Below are 21,513 nucleotides of genomic sequence, written 5' to 3'. Positions count from 1 at the left end.
CTTCTGGATGATTTCTCATTGGCCAGGTGTATCTGGGTACCTGGTAGAGGGAGTGTTTGCTCACTCGACTCAAAGGACCATCCCTACTGCCTATTCTTTCTTATCAATCCCCCCTCCCCCATCAGACCTGTTGTAGACTAAAATACAATGAAAATATGGTTGTGTTTGTTTCTAGTTGTGCATGTGTTCACACACACACACACACACACACACACACACACACACCGCGGTGATTAATGAAGTTTATAAGGAGAATGGTGGTGGGGAGTACAGTTTTCCATCACTGCATAACAGTCATTCATCTCTATGACAAATTGATGCGTATTTTGTACACATACTGCTTTGCAGTTTAAGAAATGCTTTACATACATCCTAAATAGAGAGCTGGCCTTGGAATATGAAGATCTGGGTTCAAATCCTGTCTCAGACCTATACTGCTTTCCTGACCTCCAGCAAGCTACTTAACCTCTAAGTGCTCCAGGCAACTTTCTAAAACCAAGTTGCAGAAGGTGCAACCCTGAATTTGTATACTGATGAAATCACATTATCCCTATACATGCTACAGCACAAGGAGACCCAGATTCTAACCAGTCCTAGGTTCGAATGAGTTAACAGAAGTGAAAAATAGAGGAATATATGTTCTGTACACGTACTATTGTGTTTCTTTTAGGGGAATGATTCCTTTTCTCGATGTCCCCCTAAGCTGGTCCAGGAGATGAGTCTCTTCAGAGGCACAGATAGGAAGGGTAGGGAGAGCAAGATTCATAGGTAATTCTGAGGGGCATTTCACCCTTGAACCTTCATTTCTTCCTACCTAATCTGTGCTCAGGCTGAATGTGGAGCTGCCTTCTTCCTCCCTTACCCCTCAGCCACCTAGACTCACTCAGCAAAAGGCCCAGAACAGATATTTTGGTAGGTAGGTCTAGAGGAGGCTTATTTATGTGTCCATCTAGGTAGACACTCTTGTCTCCATTCCATTTCCATGGGGGGTCAGTTTTCTTGAGGGGGGAAGATAGCAGTCTTAGAGAGAGTCTGTGGTTGCTGAGAGGGCAGCAGAATGGATCGAGGATCCAAAAGGAGGGGACAATGCCTCACGTTCTCTAACTACCCCTAGCTCCATTCAGAAGAACTGAAGTTATATGGGTGGCTCCTTTGGTGGCCTTATGGAATAGGGGCTGGGTTAAGGCCCACCAGAGTTCCAGATAATGGAGGGGAGAGAGGGGATGTGGGGTAGGGAGGGGTACCATCCTTCATTTTGACTACTTGCTTTGAAGGTCCCTCTAGGCTAGGTAAGGAGACTGGCCTCTTTAAAGTTAACCCAAAAGAAGCCAGACCCCCTGCCCAGTGTACCCCTTCCAGTCTCCCCATCCCCCTCCTCAGCAGTATTGAAACTTTAAACGGTGTTAAAAGTTTCTGTTTACGAGGAGCCCTTGAATTTTTAAGGACGTATCAATTCCCTCTCTGCCCAAGTCTTTTCATCGGCAGCTGTTGGGGAAAAGAGGAGCGGGAGGATGGAGGGCTCTGAAATCCTCTGAGGGTGAGCCTCAGCACACCGAGACACATTGGGGCTCACACACACACAGCACCCACCCTCCCAAACACACTCACACTTGAAATCCTCATCCCCATAGGCTAGGTGAAGATGAAAATTGCAAGACTATCCAGACTTTCCCACAGAATCTACCTTGTGGGCTGCCAGTGGGGAGGGGATTATTACACACACATTCCTCACTTCTCCGGGGCTAGGGGACTGGGGGCCACACCCACGGGAGCTCTTCTCTGGTCTCATTTCTCTCCCTGACTCAGAGTAAACCGTTGTGGGCCTGGTGCTGAACTGGGACTCAGCAAAAATGTTCCTGAGCTAGAATCCAGGAGAGTCTCTCTCTCTCTCTCTCTCTCTCTCTCTCTCTCTCTCTCTCTCTCTCTCTCTCTCTCTCTCTCTCTCTCTCTCTGTCTCTGTCTCTCTCTGTCTCTCTCTCTCTGTCTCTCTCTCTCTGTCTCTCTCTCTCTGTCTCTCCTCTCCTTCTCTCTCTCTCTCTCTTCTTCTCTCTCTCTCTCTCTCTCTCTCTCTCTCTCTCTCTCTCTCTCTCTCTCTCTCTCTCCCCCCCCTTTCCTCCATCAGCACCTCCAGCCCTCCTTTATCCCCCACCCCCAACTCCGAGTTGCTCTACACCCCTCTTATTCCCTGCTACCCAGGAAGGGGAAGGGCTCACCTGAGACTGGGATTGAGCCAGGAAAAGGCAATCATTCAGGGGATCCTGGAGCCAGCAGTAATATGGGAGGGGAAGTAGAATGACAAGGGGTGTCCCTGAGTGCGGGAAGGTGCCAGGGGCACCCACAGGCTGGAGAAGGCTCTGGAAATGCATGTCTCATATCACCAAGAAAGGAGGTGACAGGAGCACACACATACACATGCACAATGTGTTTGTGGTGCGACAGTGTGTCAGTACGACCCAGTGGTAGTGGGCTTGTCTATGTGTTGGGGAGAGGGGAGGCGTGCCACTAAGCATGCCGATGTGTCACTGTGTGTCCGTGGATGTCAATGTGTGTCTGCGTGTGTCAGTGTGTCCATGTGTGACTGTTAGGGTAAGTGTGTGTGAGAGAGAAAGTATGTGTCGGGGTGGGTGTGAGTGTGTGTCCGTGTGTGCAGCGGGGGTGGGAGCGGGCGCGGTCGGGGCGGGAGGGCCGGGCTGCCTCCCTCCCTCCCTTTTTCCCTCCCTCCCTCTCTCGCTCTCCCTCTCCCTCTCTCTCTCTCTCTCTCTCTCTAAAGTGCGCTCGGTTCCAAACTTTGTCTAAACTTTCACTTTCAGAGAGCACTGCAAGGCGGGGTTACCGAGCGGCATGGAGTAGAGAGCGAGAGAGGAGGAGAGTTGGAGAGGAGAGGGAGCGAGCGAGCGAGCGAGCAGGGCGAGCGAGGAGGCAGCCAGAGCGGCGGCGGCGGCGGCGGCGGAGGCAGAGGCAGCTGCGGCGGCGGCGGCAGCGGCGGCGGCTGCAGCAGCGGCGCGGGGCTCGGGGCAGGCTCTCCCGGAGCTGGAGCGCGGCTCCCCCACTGCCCGGCCCAAGCTGAGCTGAGCAGAGTCGCGCCTCGCTGCGCCAGCCGCGCGGCTCCTCGGACAGCGAGCGATGTACTCCCCGTACTGCCTCACCCAGGTAACCGGGCGCCGCCGCCCCCGCCCCGGGGCTGGGGAGGGTGTGGGTGGGTGCGAGCGCGCGTGTCTCCTGGCGAGGCTGTCTGCGAGTGGGTCCGAAAGACTGCCTGTCGTGTCAGTCAGTCTGCGCGAGGGTGGTGTGTGCGAGACAGTGTGGCACGGCGGCTGTAGGCGCGCGTGTGCCAGGCTGCGTGTGTGTGTCTGCGAGAGTGTCAGGCTGCGAATGAGTGTGTGTGAGCGTGAGTGTGTGTCAGTGTCAGTGTCAATGTCGGGGTGGGGGTGGGAGTGCGTGTGGAGGGTGTGACTGCCAGGGGGAGGGGGGCCGGGGAAGCCCTCTCAGCAGGGCCTGGCGCTGCCCGCCTTAGCGCGGGGCTCTGCTCCCCGCTCCCCCTCCGCTCCCCCCCTACTCCCCTGCACAGGGCCCTGCCAGGCTCGGCTCCGCGGCCGCGGGGCGGGCCACACTCTCTCCAGGGCCTTTGTTTTCCTCCCCGCACATGGGCGCAGAGTTCAGAAAATGGCGCGTCTCCCAAATTTATTTCGGGAATAAAAAAGAGCCAGAGTCGCCGTGAGGCATAGACCGGGAGCAGTCCTCCCGGACCGGCTGGCTGCGAGCTGCGGGGGGCGCTCGGCCTCCAGCCCGGGCTCGAGCTCGGGCGGGCGGGCGCTGATGCCCCCTCGGGCGCCGTGGCTCCTTCTCTTCGTCGATCCCTCCACAAGTCTTCCTCTCTGACTCTGTCTAGGTCTCGCCCGTGCCGGGGCCGCGATCTCCCCGCGCTCCACCTCGGATTCCGATCCCAGTCTGGGGCTCAGGCGGGCGGAGAGTCTGACAGCGCAGAGGGCCTCCCTTCCCGCTAACTCCCGCGCCCGCTGACTCCCTTCCCGGGCCTCTCTCCCCGCCCCCCGCTCGCTCCATAAACTTTTTCCGCCGCAAACTTTCTAGCCAGCACAAGCTATGTGCGGCTCGTGGTAAAGAGGCCGAGCCTGAGTCGAGTCTTCTCGCGGCCCGACTCCCGCAGGACAGGAAATCCCGGTGCCTCCTGACCCCTAGCTCGGGTCCTGAGGTGAAAAGCGGAGTGGGGTGGGGTGGGCGAACTTGGTGCACCGAATACTAAGCCAGGGCTTTACTCAATTAGGTGGCAAGCTGTCTCAAACCCGAATACAAGGCGCAACAGGCCCCGCGTACTAGACAGCAATAGAGAGCTCCACAAACCCTGCGGTTTAATGACCCGATGCGCGAGCTGGGGCACAGGCCACGCTCACTGCTCCGCTCCGAGGCTTCCCCAAGTGCGGACCCCACGAGTAAGAGAAAGGACCAACTTCTTTGTCAATGACGGTGTACGTCTGCATTGCCGGGAGGCCCCGTAACCCCGCGTCTGTCCTTGTCGCCCGACGTTCAATGAGGCTCCCTCTGCTTAGCCCAGAGAAAGGGCTTCCTGGAAACAGCACCAGGGCCAGGGAATATGGGAATTGCTATATCCCTTCCCCCCCCCGCCTCCCCAATGGGGTGTCAGTTCTCTGGAAGGTCGGAGTGTCCCGGGGCCACACCAGGTGGTCCAAGCTCTTTACCAGAGTCCGCTCTGTTCTTAAGGAGCAGGTGACTCCTAAAGGTCCTCGTCCTCAGACAGAATATAGAGACGGCTAGTGGGGCGTGGGGGGAAGAAGAAGGCTCTGACTGCGGGGATACTGGGAACTCCCTAGGGTAAGCGTTAGTGGGTGATGAGCGAGAGGGGGCAGATCAGGTCAGGGCCTTGAGCAGACCCTTCTCCTGGCTGAACTGGCGGATCTGTGTAAAGATGAGGCAGCTTCTCTGTGAGTCTGTCGGGTCTGTCATAGAGTGTGGGTGAATGTGTGCATTAGAAATTTATATCAGCGTAGGGAAGAGTGAGTGAATGTTTGGAGGCCTGGGTATTAGTATGAATTATGTATATGTGTATGTGTGAACTTTCTTTATTTTCACTCAGACTCTAGAATTCTGGTGTTCATGTTGGTGGAAATGGCAGAATCTGGGAGAGTGAGAGTTATAGGCTACCTTGCCCCTCACCCTTGAGCTGAGACATTGGGGACATGAACACCTCAGGCCCAGAAGACCTGCTGGGCTGAGCCTTCTAACTTCGGGGCCTACTTCTCCAAACGCTACCCTTCAATGCATTAATCCCTTCATGCTCTGAGCTTGGGTTTTTCTAAGTCACTACTAGTCATCACACTTTGTGTCCATAGACGGAACCGGAGTCTCATGCCCATTTGGGAGAAATTAGGCCCTACCTCCCAAAGGTTTAGATCTAACATGCTTCACACCCTCGGCCCAAGAGTTTTTCTCTAGCTTCTAACCATCCTCAATGTTCCTGCTGGCTCTGCTACTTGCCCACTGTCCCCAAGACCGGTCCCGTGACTGGGAACCTTGTGTTCTCTTTCCAGTGCCCCCCAGTGTACCCTGGCGAACTGCACTGGCTCCCCGGTCTCTGGGCAGGGGGCCTGGTCCCCGATCTCCCTCCTTCCCCAAAGCGCGGGTGTTTGTGGGCGAGCACGGCCCAGCCGCTGCCTAATTATCCATTTCCCAACTCTGTACTTTTCTTTTCAAGCTGCTCTAATGACCTGCAATTTTCTTTTCCTCCTTCCCTTTCCCCTTTTCCTCCTCTTCCCCATCTGTTAAACAAAAAAGTAACTTTATCATCTTTCCTCTCTCCCCCATCTCTCTCTCTCTCTCTCTCTCTCTCTCTCTCTCTCTCTCTCTCTCTCTCTCTCTCTCTCTCTCTCTCTCTCTCTCTCTCTCTCTCTCCCCATGGGCGGGAACCTGGAGAGATTGGGAAAGGGGGCGATTGGGGAAAAGGTGAGGTCAAGGACAGGGAACCTAGGAGGTGGCAGGGTGGGGAGCACTGGCTGGTACCTCCACTTCTCATTTCCTTGGATTTCAAAATCACTTTGGGCATTAAATATTGATTTTTCTGCTGACTGGTGAATGGGAAAATGCAGGAAGAGAGCAGACCTGGACTGGAACTGACATGAGGAGGGCTGGGAGAACCAAAGGACATCCCCTTTCCAGGAGACTCCTGGCCTTTCAGAGGACATTGGGGTATGTGTGAGGGGAAATTCTGAACTGACTTGGGCTTCTTGTGATCTTTCTGGATTCAAAATCTGAGCCAATCAACAATCTATTCAGGATTTAGGAGTGGGGTGGGATTTATCTCTTTCAAAAAAAAAATTTTTTTAAATGCTTTCCCCCCTCCAAAAAAAGAAAGCTCAGATAGACTGAGAGGAAGACAGAGAATGGTATAAAAACAAGAAGACAGCAAGAGCTAGAGTTTGGGTGGGTAGACAGCATCAAAGGAAACAAATTGGGCCTCCAATCCGGGTTCCGTAGTTCTTCAGTCAAGACTAGGTCAAACTTAGCAGTCTCAGCCCTGTCCCTTTGGTATTTCTTGACTGTTCCCCTGTCTCCCCACCCCCTCCCCAGTCAGATCTCTCTATACTGCATGGAACACCGGAGGCTTTGATGGACCCAGTAAGTGGCCCGTGGAAAAAACCTTCTGGGTCCTGCCCCCACACCAGGCTCCCTGCCTCTTCATCTTTTTGTATGTTCCTTCGACTGGACATGAGGGACAGTGGTCTTTTGTCTTTCTCTCCATCTGTGTTGTCTCTCTGTGTCTCTGTCTCCCTCTCCATCTCTGTCACTCTCTTCCTTTAAAACCAAAATTGGCTTTGATTTTAAAGTCAATAAATGAGCAGGAGCAGAGCAGAGCAGGGGCCCTAGTGGGGAAAGAGGCGAGAGGGAGAGAGGGGGAAGAGGAAAAGGAGGAGGAGAAAGGGATGTGGAAAAAGAGAGGGAAAGGGGAAAAATAGAAAAGAGAGGAAGAAAAATGGAGGAGGGTAGAAAAGGGATAGAGAAAGAGGAAGAGGAAGCAAAGAGATGGGAGGAGATGTTGAGAGGGAGGAGAGAAAGAAAAAAATATATGGAAAGAATGAGAGAAGAGAAAAGGTGAAGAGGACCTGGAAAGAATGGAGAAAGGGGGAGATAAAGAGGAGGAGGAGGAGAGATAAAGAGGGAAAGAAAGGGAGAAGAAAGGGGGAGGAGGAATGATAGAGAGACTAGGAGAAAGTGATGAGGGGAGAGAGCTGGAGAGAAGGATGTTAGGGAAAGAGAAAGAAAATGTCATGGGGCAAGGGAGGAGAGATGGGTAAAGCAAGGAAGGGAGAAATATATGGGGAGAAAGGAGAGGCAGGGAGAGAAGAAAGCCAGGGGACTAAGGAAGGGATGAAAGATGGGAGAAGGAAAGGGAAAATAATTTCTTGGAAAAGGCAGAGAAATCTAGGGCAGGAATGGTAAAGCTGAGGCCTGGAGGGGTTCAGAGCCCTGTCACCCAGATGAGACAGAGATGGATAGAAAACCCCATGTCACAGACACAGAAACATGCACGCACACACAGAGATGAGAAAAAGAGAAGCACATGTACATAGATATATTCTCACAGAGGCATACAAAGAAACACATAGAGATGGATGGGGAATCATACAGACACAGAGACACATGCTCACAAATATATGTAGATACAAACAGTTAAATGCTTACACAAACAAAAAAAAATAGCTCATCAATAGCTATGATTTATTTGAGCTACTTACCTCACTATAAAGTAATAATATCCCCATTTTACAGATGAGGAAACTGAGGTTCAAAGAAGTGAAGGAATTCATTCAGGGTAAAATAATATACATTGAAGTTAGAATATGAACCCAGGCTTTTGACTCCAAGTTCAATACTCTTTAGATTGACTCAGGCTGCCTCATGTAGAAACATAATCACATGTATAGCCACACAAATGTATAGTCCATGGGAAAACGCATACAAACAGACACATGTATAGCCACATATTCAAGCTGCTTGAGGATGAAATAAAGTTGGAGATTCCTTTTCCTTGTCTCCTAACTTAGTCTCTTGAGGACTGTTCGAAAGTCACCTGGTTATCCTACCTTTGTAAACCCTTGAACCTGATTTTCTGCTAAATGGGATGATTCCTATTTCAATAAGCTGTCCCCCATTCCTTTTGACCCTAAGTGCCTATACCCCAGTCTTTGTCCCCCCATTTCCTCCATTATAACTGTCAGGCCAGGAGACCTTAGTGGCCCACAAAGTGACCCAGGCTAATGTGATTGAGTCTCATTAATGTTTGTGATCACACCAAACCAACCTTGTGTTTGGGGGGCACCCTTGATCATTTTAATTCAGTCTGATTGCCTATTGTGTCCCAGGGCACTGTGCATAGCATTTTATTGGAGGGGGGTAGGTGGGATGGGGGATACAGGAGGCCATGAGAACAGTGGAGAAAGCAGTGAAAGGGAACTGAAGGATAAGTTGGATAACAGCACGTGGGAGAACCTAGAGGTATGTGATGTTCACTCTGACCCTTGGGTGTGGAGATTCGGGAGCTGGGGTTCTGAACCATGTGAAGCCTTTTTTATGGATGGGAAGGAGGTGTCCAGGAAGAGCCATCTAGGGGCAGGTTAAGAGGTTAAGATCTCCAGAAAACCAAGTTTACGGGGTGTACAGAAATAGGAACCCAAGTGGCAAGGTGGAGAAGGGAGGAGGGAGTAGCTTTAAAAATAGGGGCTAGAATAAAGAGGAAGGGCCAGAAGGAAACCATCCTGGGGAAGGTGTGAGGGACTGAGCTAGGGGCCAGACTACTGAGGCTGATCCCAGAAACCTTCAGAGGTGAGACTGTGCTGGCTATACTGGATAGGAATGAAAGAAAGGCACGTGGCTCATAACCACTTGTGCAGATAGGAGTCATCTGGACAAAGAAGGCCATGACAAGGAGTTGTTGACATAAGAGAGAGACAGACCCTAGCTGAGGAACGAGACAAGGAAACTATGAGAAGGGTAGGGCAGGACTATGGGTGAAGAAACCACACAGGCACTGACCCAGAGAGGCAAGTAGGGTTAAATTAGGCCAAGTACTGTGAATCCTGGTGTCCAGATAGCTACTGGATACATTGGCCAAAAAGAGGATGAATGTACTTCAGAAGACTGAGTTGGCCAATATGTGGTACATTGCTCTGATGGGGTCTGCCCTCCCTCCTGGAGTTAGTCTGGGCCCTCTATTTCACTTCTCCTTAGGGGAAAGAGGGTCCCTTACCCCAAATCTGAGTTAAGTAAGACCTGTGGGATCCAAGGTCTATTACTTCTCTTTCCCATGGGTGGGGAGCATGTGTCCATGTACATATATTAATTCTGCTATAAGACTTTGGAAAAGTGATCAGATCACATCTTAGCCTCAATTTCTCTGACTTCTCTACTCTCTCTCCATATCTCTGCTGCCATTCTTATAATTATCTCACCGGCTGCTCAGTTTCTTCCCCAGATATAGGAGTCTAGGGGGGAAGGATGGGAGAAGGCTCTCCCAAGCCTTATCCTGGCTCTGAGTTTGTGGGGCAAGAGATTATATTAGCCCTCTCCCTGAGGGTGAGACACAGGAATGGAGCAGAGGACTCCTCTACCCTCCCAGGCCTTGAAGTCATTGCATTGTAGATTATGGTCACAGAGCTTGGTGGGGGGGACGTGAGGTGGAATGGCTGGGAGAGCAGGTAATTTGAGATACATTCATATTCATTCACATAGGCATCCTTATGCCTGTCACTGTTCTCTTATGATTTTTCTGTCTCTTTTACTTGGAATTCGTTGGTCTATCTAGTGATTGTGGTGATAGCAGAGGGTATGGCTCAGCCTTGTGTCTCCGTGTGTCTTTCTGGGCACATGGTAGTAACAAGGTGCAGTGGAAATAGCTGTGTTCTGAGTCAGGAGGCCTGTGGTTTCAATTCTATCACTTTCTGTGTAACTATAGGCAAGTCACTTCTCCTGGCCTGGGACAATCATCCCCAGCCCAGCTCAGTTCAGTCCAGCTCACGGGTTGTTGTGAGAATCTAATGAGATCAATAAAGGATGTAAAATTATTTTTGAAAGTATTCTACGTATGGGAGGAATAACAGACAGTTCTTGTTGTTGTATGTTTATGGCTGTCATTGTGACACATCTCTACACTCTGATAATTTTACCAGCCCTCCCCTCTGCTGGACCTTGGTGCTGAACCCTAGCAAGGCCCACTGGCCCTGTTCAGTGCAGAGAGGTGAGCTGGACAGACGGGTGGCCTGTGCTCACTAGTTTTTTCCATGAAGGGGAGGGACCCGCTATTGATGCCAGGTTTGTTCTGAGTCCAAAGGAGCTACCTCCATGAAGGCAGGACCAAAGTTGTAGAAGCCCTGGCCTAGCCTGTTCCTATTCCCTGCCCAGCCCAGGCCTTCCCCAGACACCCCTAACCTGGGCCAGGTGGCTTAAAGCCCCCTTCTGCCTATACCTCCCCTCCCACTCCCTAGAAGTCAGCCCCAACTCAGTCTGGGACAGAGACACTGTTGTGAGTGTGTGTGTGTGTGTTTGGGAAAGAGAAGCAGCAGGGCTAGGGGAGAGGTGGAAAGCACTTGGACAGACCTCTCTCTGTCTGCCCTGTGGCTCCTTCTGCCCATTTGAGATTGATTTTGGCTGCTTCTCCAAATCTGTCCTGGGACTGCCATGGTTGTCTGTCCATCCAGCCTGGGCATCTTCCTCCTTCTAGATCAACTGTCCTATCTGTGGGGTACCAGTAGTCTCCTGCCCCAGAAGCCAATAATTGTTTCTGTGGGCGCCGAGGCCTTCACCAAAAGTATATTTGTGCTAAAGGTTCTAAGCAACAAGAATTGGACAATTTTTTCTTTTTCTTTCTCTCTCTCTCTCTCTTTCTTTCTTTCTTTTTCTTTCTTTCTTTCTTCTCTCCCCCTCCCTTTTTTTCCTCCTCCCCTTTCTCTCACTGGTTTTTTCCCCCTCCTGCCAAATGCATCTTGGCCCTGGCTGAATATCTCTCCTTCCCCATTTTTGGCTCCAGCCCCAAGCACTAAGAAGAGAAGGTCTCGAAGTCCCCCATTCCTCTCTGCCTCCACCTCTGCTACTACTGACCATCAGAAGACCCTTTAGAGCTAGGAAATGGATTCTGTTTTGGGACTGGAGCATCTGTATGTGGACGGATGGAGGGACTTTGGAGTGGGAGTTAGGCAGGGCAGGTAACTACGATTTATTCTTTTAGGGGTGGGAGAGGAGGTAAGGCATTATGGGGTGGGAGTAGGGGGTAGGGTAGAGCAAGCAGTCTTGACATTTGAGCAATATCACCGTCCGACTCCTTTGGAGAAAGTTACAGGTGTGTGTGGGGGGTGTGAATGTTTGGGGAAGGGGTAGGGCACTCTCACCTCCCTCTTGGTACCAGGCTGGCAGTACCCAGCTAATAGGGCAGGCCTTAGGGACTTGCTAGGGCTAGGCAGGGGGGTGGGGGGCTGATGAGGAACCGGGCAGAAGGGGAGGAATGTCTCTTCCCAAAGTAAAGTCTGGTTGCTCATTGGGCTGGCAGAGAGCCGTGGGGCTGCAGCTGTGTGCTGAGCTCTGAGCTGCCGCAGTCACTACCACCGGCAGTGAGGGAGGCAGGCAGCACTGCGGCCTGCCACAGCCAATCAGAGACCTGAGTTTCACCAGGGATTACACCCCCCCCCTCAAAGCCCCACCCCAAGGGGAGCTGAGCTGGGAGGCAGCCAGTGGGTGGGTGGGACTGGGTGCCCCTCCAGACTCAAATCACCAAAGGGGGTTGAGGTAAGCAATGGAAAATCATCACCCAAGGACTGGACCAGGACTGCCTTGAACCCCGTTTTCCTAGGGTATAGTGCCAGGGCGCAGAACAGGGAGAGAAGGTCTTACTCTAGAATGTTCCTTTCCCCTCCACAAACAAGGAGAGCCAGGTTGAGTGAGCTCCAAAGGGCTTGGTATTAGGGAGGCTTCCAGGAGGAAGGTATTGAGGTATAGAGAGGGAGTCAGAGGACCAGAGATCCTAAGATAGATTCCAGTCTCCATAGGGTAAGGCCTTGACAAATCAGCTCTTGGGTTTGGTCTACACAGCCAGAAAAAAGGGAAAGGTAGAAGCCAAATAATATGGAATTTTGATCAAAAAGCATCTTTGGTGTACATCGGGGGTTTTAAACCTTTTTTGTGTCCTGGACTCATTTGGGCAGTCTGGTGAAACCTTTGGCTGACACTTTAAAAGAAAGCACAATATAAGATACATTACAAAGGATTGCAAAGGAAACTATATTGAATGATCACAAAATATTTAAAGGTAAGTTCGTGAATCCCAGGTTAAGAACCCAGCATCTAAAGGATTTAAAGTGAGACACTAAACCTATATATGTGCACAGAATACAAAAGGGCGTACCTGCTCAGAACCTCACAGACACATACACAGGCACACTCAGAAAAGATCACGTACCCAGGATCAGAATAATACACAAGCCTCTGTGGCCTCATCAGGGGGTTCCAGTCTCCAGACTCTAGAGGAGCTTCAGGCTCCAAGCACTCCTATTCCAACTGTCCTTTCTCTCTACTCCCTCAGTTTATCTATTGGTGAGTGAGATCTACCACCCAATCAAAAAAGTTAGGGCCTCAGATTCATGTTGGCTTTGCTTAGCGCAATGATGGATAGGCAGTTAGTAATGAGTTAGTAAATCCTTCCACCCTTTAGTGTTCCATTTGGCCTAAAGAACATCTGGGCTGTGGAGAATGTGGGACACAACTCAGGTTCCATCTACTCACTCATGCCAACTGCCCTTTTTCTCTTTGTCCTAAGGTTAGGGGAAGAAGGGTCTCTATGGACTTAAATCTAGGCTCCTGAGAAAGGGTAGCAGAGGACCAGAGATGCTGTAAACTCCAATTCCACCTTTGGCACCAGGGCCTTTCCCAGTCCCCTCAGCTGCTGGTTAACACCTTTCCCTCTGAGATTACCTTCCATCTACTTCCTATATATCTCATATGTACCTAGTTACTTACAAGTTGTCTCCTCCATTAGAATCCAGACACTTGAAGAACAGGTACTATCTTTTACCTTTCTTTATATTTCCAACAGTGTACAGTGCCTGACACATGGTAAACTGAATAAATGATTGTTGCCCAACTATACTTGATGTCAGAGGTGAGACTCCTCCACAGCTTCTCCCAGGGTGAAGACTTTTATTGAATGTTCCTTTCTAGTGGAAAAGACATTCTCACCCATTACCTTAAATCTTGCTAAAGATCATGAGTAATTCCTTTCAAAGGTGGGGGGAGGCAACAGGCAAAGGATTTTATACAAAGCCAACCATAAATGGGAAATTATTACCAGAGGGAAAGCACTAGAATTAAGAAGGGCTGGAGTAGGCTTCCTATAGAAGGTGGAATTTTAGTTGGGATTTAAAGGAAGCTCGGAAGGTCAGTAGTCAGAGTGGAGGAGGTAGAGCATTCCAGGCAAGGGGGACAGCCAGAGAAAGTGCCCAGAGCCAAGAGTGCCTTGTTCCTGGAACAGCCAGGAGACCAGTATTGCTGGACCAAAGGGGATGTGTCCAGGAGTAATGAGATTGGAAAGGTGTGTGAGGGGCTTTGAATGTCAAACAGCATTTTATATTCGCTCCTGGAGGCAATAGGGAGCCACTGGAGTTTTTTGAGTGGGTGTGGAGGTGTAATAATCACTTTAGTGGTTGAATGGAGGATGGATTGAGGTGGAGAGGGACTTGAGACTGGCAGACCTACCAGAAGGCTATTGCAATAGTCCAAGTGTGAGGTAGTGAGGGTCTGCACCAGAGTAGTGGCAGTGTCAGAGAAGAGGATGTATTCTAAAGATGTATAGGTCATAGGATTATGGAGTTAGAAAGGACTCCAAGATCATCTCTAACCTCTTCATTTTACAGATGAGGAAACAGAATCCCAGAGAGTCTAAGGGGTTTGCCGAAGGCCTCACAGCAGAGCCAATATGTGAATCAAGATCTCCTGATTCCAGAGCCAGGGTGCCTTCTTCTCTCCTTTCTGTACCACAAGGACATCAAAACTGTCTTCCCTCTCCTTATACTGTTTTAGCTGCATGGCTTTATGTCCTGACTTTGATCTTCTTACCTTCCTTCTGACTGCTTAAACAAAAGAGGAATGGGGTCTACTTGGGGTCTACTCTTACCTATACATCCTTCAGAAAAGATTGTAGGGGGGTGTCACAGTACAGATTCTTCCTGGCGCATTTGTTTCTTTGAGGCATGCCTGCTTATCTCCATCCTGGCTGGCCTTTGCCTAGGAGGCCAACCTGAGGAAATTTATATCAAGAAGTTTCGGCCACTATTATTTCCTCTCCCCCAAATATGTGCCTCTCCCCCCAACCCCCATCCTCAACACATCCCATTTCCTTCAGGGAGGTCCGGATCCCTGGTCAAAATTAAACTTGAAAAGTATCTTGGATCATGTGTCAAATTTGTGTCCTAGTCTAGGCTTTGACCCTAACTGCTGTGTAATCTTGGGGAAGTCCCTTCTCCTCTCAGGGCCTCAAATTTCTCACCTATAAAATGAGGGGCCTAAATGAGATAATCTCTAAGGCCCTAAAATTTTATTACTGGGTGATTCCCTGAGGTATATACTCTTATCTCTTAACTTGGATGAGGTTGGGATCTATTATTTTGGCCTCCTGCTCCTTGGGTAGGATTTTCCTCGTCTACAGTTAGCTGGGGAGTGAAATGCCATAAACCTTGGGTGGCACGCATAATAATAATTGTTCATATGCATTTTTAACAGTTTACAAAACATTTTCACTTTCATCACATCTTTGGAGTCACACAACAACCCTGTGAGACACACAGGGCAGGTGTGATGCTCATTTCATTGAGGAAAGAACAAGCTTCATGCCTTTTGTCAGAAGAGCAGACAAATGAAATTCAGAGAAACATTGATTTGCTTTCAGGGGAAGGATGCTTTTAAACATACCAACTCGTGAAGACCATCTACTAGGGTGCAAAAGTTGCTAAATGCTTTGGTAGAGAGAGAACTCACACCTGGGAAATCACAGATCCTCTAAAATACTGAAGAAATGGGAGGAAACTGGGGCTCATTTACCATACAGGTAAAATGATTCGCCCAAGGTCACACAGCAGAGGCATCCTTGGTCCTGGTCTAGGTAGGATACAAATTGGCTCATCAGCTTTGAGTGTGAACTTGGATTTGCTGAAGTGGTAGGGTTTCTGTTTAGAAACGTAAATCAAGGTCTTGCCTGTCCTCCTTTCCCTAGGCTCAAGGAAGCCGTCTCTGAGTAATAGACTACTGCTAGATTGGGGGTGGGGGGTGTGCTCCTCTGCACATACTGGGGCAGCTGACATGCCCAGGAGTGGCATGTCCACCTGGGCACCTAGATTTAGCTATCCAGCCCCATCCCCCCCACCAGCAGATTTATTTTTACCCCTGGTCCAGCAGTCAGGTCTGTGCCAGGGCCTTGCCTAGGAGGCCAGCTCTTGGTGATTCCATAGCATTCTCTCTGCCTTATGGGGCTCATGACTTGCCAGCACCCATCTTTGTGGGCTCCTGCTGGGTGCCAGGATGGGAATCTGATTTTAAGGGTAGTGTCTCCTAGGATGCCTAGCCTGTCCCTCCTCCCCACAATGGTGGGAGGGGTAAGATGGGCAGCAGCAGTGGGCATGGTGGCATTTGGCCTGGCATAGTGCCTGCCCCATCCCCCACCCAGTACCCAGGGAGAAGACCAAGCGGCTGCTGCTGCCAGTCTGCTTTTTGTGGTGTTGGGGGTTGGGTGGAGGGGAGTGGGTACTGGGAAGATCAGGACCTGATGCCTCTTTCCTTTTCCTGCCTCCCACCCACCATCCTGTGCCATGGAGCACCAGATTTCTCCCCTCTCATGGTGGCAGTGCTCTCTGAAATGCAACAACACCTCTCCCATTTCATCATTGCCTGCTCCTTCTCCCTCTGCCATCTTCGATCCCCCTCCATCTCTGACTCTCTCCCTCACTCACTCGAGTCTGTCTCTCCTTTCGTTCTGTAATGGCTGGGTTTTTGGCATCTCCTCTACCCTCCCCCTCCCCCACTCCTCGCTGGCCTACAGCTCTGGCTCTGGCTCTGCTTCCAAGCCATTCTCTTGCTGGCTTTTTGGCTTTTTGTGTTGCTCTGGGCTCTATGTTCCCCAAAAAGGGATCTCTGAGGGAAGGGGTTCCAGATTCTGCCATGGAAAAGCTGGACCAACCAACAGCACTCCCACACCTTGCCTGTGGTACTATTGTGAGGGGCAGCTAGCAAGCATTGCTTGGTGAACCTCTAAGGGTGTGTGTGTGTGTGTGTGTATGTGTGTGTGTGTGTGTGTGTGTGTGTATGTTTGTGGAGAGAGATGGAAAAGGGGAGAAGAGGAGTGGGGAGGTAGAGGGAATGAGAGAAGGAAAGAAGGAGAGAGAGAGAGAAGAGGAGGGAGAGGAGGGAGAGGGGGGAGAGAGGGGAGAGAGGGGAAAGAAAGAGAAGAGATAGACCCCCACCTCAACTACTGGCATGATGGCAGCCCCTGACCCTTTCTTAGTTCTTTCTTTAAGCTGAGTATGCATGCACGGGTGCTGCCAACACCAGGAGGGTGAGGCTGTTCCCTCCTCCCCTAGTTCTCTGACCCTCCCCTATTTTCCTCATCCTTACCTCTGTTATATTTATTTACAGGCCTCACTCTCTACCCAGGTGTAAGCCTAAAGGCACAGTGCCTAGCACTGTGCTTTATATATAGGCCACAGGCACTATAGGCTCTGTAGAATGTTTGTAGAATGAATGTGGAATAAGAATTAGGCTAGAGGAAGTTTGGTGGCAGAATCTTACACAGCCCTGGGCTCTAGCTTTCAGTGAACATAGGGGCCAGGCTGAGCACTTCAGACCTTTGCTGGGTTCTGCCTATGCCAAAGGTCTCAGGGCAGTATGAAGCAAGTGGGGAGATAAGAGAGGGAGGGGGAAGGGATTAGCTGAGACACCAAAGGGGATCAACCGCTGGTATTTGGGAGTGTCCTCCCCCATTCCCCAAGCCTCCAAGGTCAAGGGGGTTGCCCTGCCTGGGAGCTTGAGGAGGGGGTTAGTAGGGTTTCTTACCCTACCCTGGGCACACATGGCCATCCCCTCCCCCAGTCCTGAACCAGGACTAGCCCTGACCTTGATCTTGAGTAGGACTGGGCTGTTCCTATGGGCTGAGGGGCAAGGGGACAGGGGAAAAGAGGGCTGAGGCCTGGGAGGGGGCTGGGTTGCATGCAGAAAGAAGCAGGGGGTGGTCGTTAGGCAATGCCCAAAAGCCAGCTATGCCCCCCATGGGGTGAGGGGCATTGGAAGAACCGGTTTACTGCCCTCCCCACCCCCCACCAGCTCCCTGCTCTTCTGCACAAAACAAAGTTTGCTAAGTTACTTACAATGTTATTTGAGGACGGGCTGGCGTGAGCCCAGAGCGGGCTGTGGAAACTTGTTTTTCGCCGCCGTTGCTGTGGAGTATTAAAGACACACTATCTGAGGGGGGTGGAGGGGTGGGTGCTCCCGACACTGCTTCCCCTTCATGCCCTGTTATGCTGGGGGGTGGTCCTGAGCACACAGGTACAGGCACACGACACAGAAACATTGGCATATTTGGGGAAGGGTGGATTTGTCTGGAGGCTTAAGCCTGGGTGGGGGAGCACTTGGTTAAGGGCCCCTGATCTGCCAGGCCTTTTTCTGGGGAGGAGAAGGCAGCAGCAAGGGTCCTTCCTCGACCACCTTAGACTCACTCAGCTCTGGCCTGGAACAAGGTGGACCAGCTGTCTTGCCACATTTATACTTAGCCAGCACACTGAAGCCTACACACTCAAATACACTGTTACACACACACACAAACACACACACACACACATACACTCATCTCCTGGTTTAGGGTGATAGGCAGTGAGATCTAACTGCTGGGGACACTTAGGCCAGCTCCCCTTGCTGCTAGCCCCACAGCCTCCCCATTTTCCTTGCCTTTTTCCAAGGTCTTTCTCCCTTCTGTCTACCCCCTACCCCCCTTCCCAGCGATCTCCCTCTGCCTGAGCTCTCCCCTCCCCCTTGGAGGGGTGGGGTAGGGGTGGTGGTGGTGGGAAATGGGATCCATATGTCTCTGATTCCTTCACACTGAACTCACAGCAGCTGGGGGTTGGTGGGGGGAGATTTCTTCCCGTCCCAGAGAGGTTCCTCCCTCCAGCCCCCTGGCTCCGCCCAGAGGCAACAAACTCCCAACCCAAGAGCCCCGGCACCGTTTGAAATTCCAAACCCTAGAGGGAGGGAGGCCAAGAAGCAACCCCCTTCCACCTCAGGCCCCCCCAACACCTCTGAAGAAATGGGGAAAAGGGAGGGTACTCAGAAGGGAGGAAAGGGAGAGGAGAGGGAGAAAGGAGGAGAAGGGGGGGTGATGGAAGGAGGGAAAAAAAGAATTGAGGGCAGGAGAGAGCCAGGAAGGTTGGGGCACAGAACAGAGTACAGGGGGAGAAGATGAATCATGAGCTAAAGAAATAGGGAGGGACAAATCAGGATTCAAGGGGGGGAAGGGAAAAATGAACATTTTACACTTGGTCTCATCCCCACTGCCCTCGCTTTTATCTGTTCTCTCTCCTGCTTCTGGGCTCAGACTGTTTCAAAGTTCCGTATCATTTCCTCCTATCTCTGGCCCAGAACCACTATTGCTATTTTTCAGGGGTCAAAATAGGTAGGGTGAAATTAGTTTGGAGGCTGGGCATTGTTCAGCTTGAAGCAGGAGTCCGAGGACTTTTGCTGAGGGGAGTGCCATTTGGACCTCCCCAGCTGGGCTAAGGACCAGATGGACAGTACTGCCCCAACCCCTTACTCTGTTTTGCCTCATATACCAGATGGGAGGGGCATGCAAAGACCCCATGCCAGTCTGTGCCCGAGACCTCTATCTATATCCCTTTCCCTGGATCACAGGAATGGGATGAGGAGATGGACTAGATGATCTCCAAGATCTTGACCAGTTCTAAATTCTGATTCTACAATCTCATAGATGAAAGACGGTGGCAAACTTCTTCCCCATTATCATACCATAATATCATAAGGAGAAGTACACATACACACACTCACAGGAATGCATGTGCACACACAAGTTTTGGTTTTACCTAGAATCATAAACATTTTTTCAGTCAATGTCACATACATCCAGTCACAGTCTCATTTATCCCCCTCACTCATTTCATTGGTTCATTCAGCACTCAGTTGACTATCTACTATATGTTATAGGCTGTGGGGTATACATAGCATAATACGATGTAGTCACTGTCCTCAAGGAGGTTACAAGGAAGGCTGAGTCCTTTATGTGCTTACACAGCATAAGAATCTGAGACCTCTCCCCAGAGTCTTCTCTCTCACCACGTTAGGACTGTCTCTTCCCAACCCTCCACCCAGTTTCTGGTCACTCTGGCCTAATGGGCAGCTAGGTCCTAGAAGTTTCTCTAATGATTTCCAGGGGAAGGGGCACAGCCCGAGGCTGGAAGTAGCTAAAGGGGTCAGGGTTCCTGCATCAAAATGAGATTTAGGCCTGAGCAAAAGGACCTCCCAAGTCACTCTAAAAGAAGTCAGCTTTGGGCAGAGAGGGGCTCAGGCTCTTTACTGTGTGGCCTAGAAAGGCTCAGGGCAGACACCCATAAGGAAACTGAGCCAACTGTTGGAGGAAGTACTAGGACTAGGACCCCTTGGCCTGATGTCCTTGGACTTCAAGCCCCTTCCCTCTGGTTACCAGTTCCTGAGCTTGAGGGAGACCTAGACCCTCTCCAGTCTCGACCCCTACTCCCCACCCCATTACCGTTCTTACTCACTTTCTTCCCTCCTGCTTTTATTCCACTCAACTTGGCTGTGTACACCTTTTCTAACAAGTGGGTGAGTGACAGGCTGATTGGCAGGGTTTGGGTGAGTGGAGAAGAGAAATCTCTTGGGCTCTCCTCATGCTCAGAGACCTATCCCTAGATTTGATTTACTCTAAATTCCTGGAGTTCAGTCTGTTGCTTTTGGTTCCACCTGACCATTCTTCAAATTGATCCCACCCAGGTTCCTTTTTAGGGGTATATGTAGTGAAAGGTATGTGTATCTGTTATGATCTGTTATGTCACTGGACATGTGGCTAGATATGGATATGTGGTTCTAGGATTGTATGTGAGGGTGTGGGTTGGTATGTGTTTGGGGATATATGTTATGGTATCTGGTTGTGTATCTTTTGCTTGTGTCTTGGAGTATATGTAAGACTGTGAGTCTGGGTAGAGGGATAAGGAACTGGATATGTTTACAAATGGCTCTGAGCTGGAGACTATATTGGCCTTGTAAGCTGCAGGAAATAGGGGGATGGGGAATCTGAAGTGATATGGAGAAAAATTAAAACTCAGGGTTTGGAATAATATTGAATTCTGGGACATAAGGGCAAGAAGAATTGTTTCCATCTCTCATGACCCTTATACTTTAGGGTAGCCATGGGCTATTCCAAGGCAGTGCCTGTTCTTTGCTGGCCTGACTAAGGATTTCATCCCACTCCACACTATTTGCTGAAACCCTAGTGCCCTTCTCTCCTCTGCAAACCAGCTCTAGCCACGGTGCTCAGGGGCTTACTCCTGCTCTGTCTCTGGCTCAGTCTTCAGTGTGGGAGGCGGGGGAGAGTGAGGCCGCAGAGGTACAAGCCAAGCGGGGCGGATAATGCGGGGGCAGGCCTGGCATGCGGTGGGCTCCCCTGGCACAGTGGCCCCTCTCCCCTCCCCTCTCTCACTGTGCCAGGTTGTTTGGCAGTCATCTCCTTTGTGTGTGTGTGTTGGGGTGTGTATGTGTGTGTGTAGGTGGGGATGTGTGTGAGTGTGCTCTGTGTGTGTGTATGTGTGCATATGTAGGTGGGGATGTGTGTGAGTGTGCTGTGTGTGTATGTGAGTGCATACATTTTTGTGTATCTCCTGGCTAGGGCCCTCTCTTCCCACCAAACTGGGAGAGCAGGCATTGCCCAGGTGCCAGCCCCCGGGCAGCTTAGTTCTGGGAGCTAGGGCCTGGTACACACCAGGTGGGTTCTTCAGATTCCTGGATTCTTGGGCGCTTCCTCCTCCTCAATCTGAAATTTTTTTTTGTTTCCCCCTTTCCCTTTCTTTGTTCCACCCTCCACCACCCCTCCCCCTGCCTTGCCTATTCCTGCTCCCCGTGGGCTTCCCTCATTGGACCTTCCTCAGCCAAAAATAATAGTCACTAATGACATCCCGGTTAGACCCTGGCGGGGCCTTTCCCCTTTGGCCCAGCTTCTGGGGTGAGATCCTGGCTCTGGGTTAGAAAATGAGTCTTGTGAGCAGACTGGAGCATGCATGACTGTAGGCTACTCACAACTACACTACAGAAAGTGTGAGAAGGAAGCAAGGATGACAGGGGCTGGCTGAGACGACCTCTAAGGTGTAGCTTTGGAAAGGTCTTAGCTTTGGAAAGTGCCTAGATTTCCCTTGGGTATTTATACCATGCACACAGGGGGCA

General features: G+C 50.8%; 1 protein-coding gene across 1 annotated transcript in view; it reads left to right on the top strand.

Moving 5' to 3' along the window:
* The first annotated feature begins 2,712 nt into the window (after positions 1-2,712).
* The window catches only part of NFIX (nuclear factor I X), a 115,032-nt gene continuing 96,231 nt past the window's right edge, over positions 2,713-21,513 (top strand). Inside the window, exon 1 of the mRNA XM_072602178.1 lies at positions 2,713-3,150. Coding sequence (XP_072458279.1) covers positions 3,124-3,150 — 27 coding nt within the window. The 5' untranslated portion in view covers positions 2,713-3,123. The remainder of the gene's footprint in view (positions 3,151-21,513) is intronic.

The sequence above is a fragment of the Notamacropus eugenii genome, chromosome 4, assembly GCF_028372415.1.
Source record: "Notamacropus eugenii isolate mMacEug1 chromosome 4, mMacEug1.pri_v2, whole genome shotgun sequence".
Taxonomy (NCBI): Eukaryota; Metazoa; Chordata; class Mammalia; order Diprotodontia; family Macropodidae; genus Notamacropus; species Notamacropus eugenii.
This window is presented reverse-complemented; position numbering and strand designations above follow the sequence as displayed.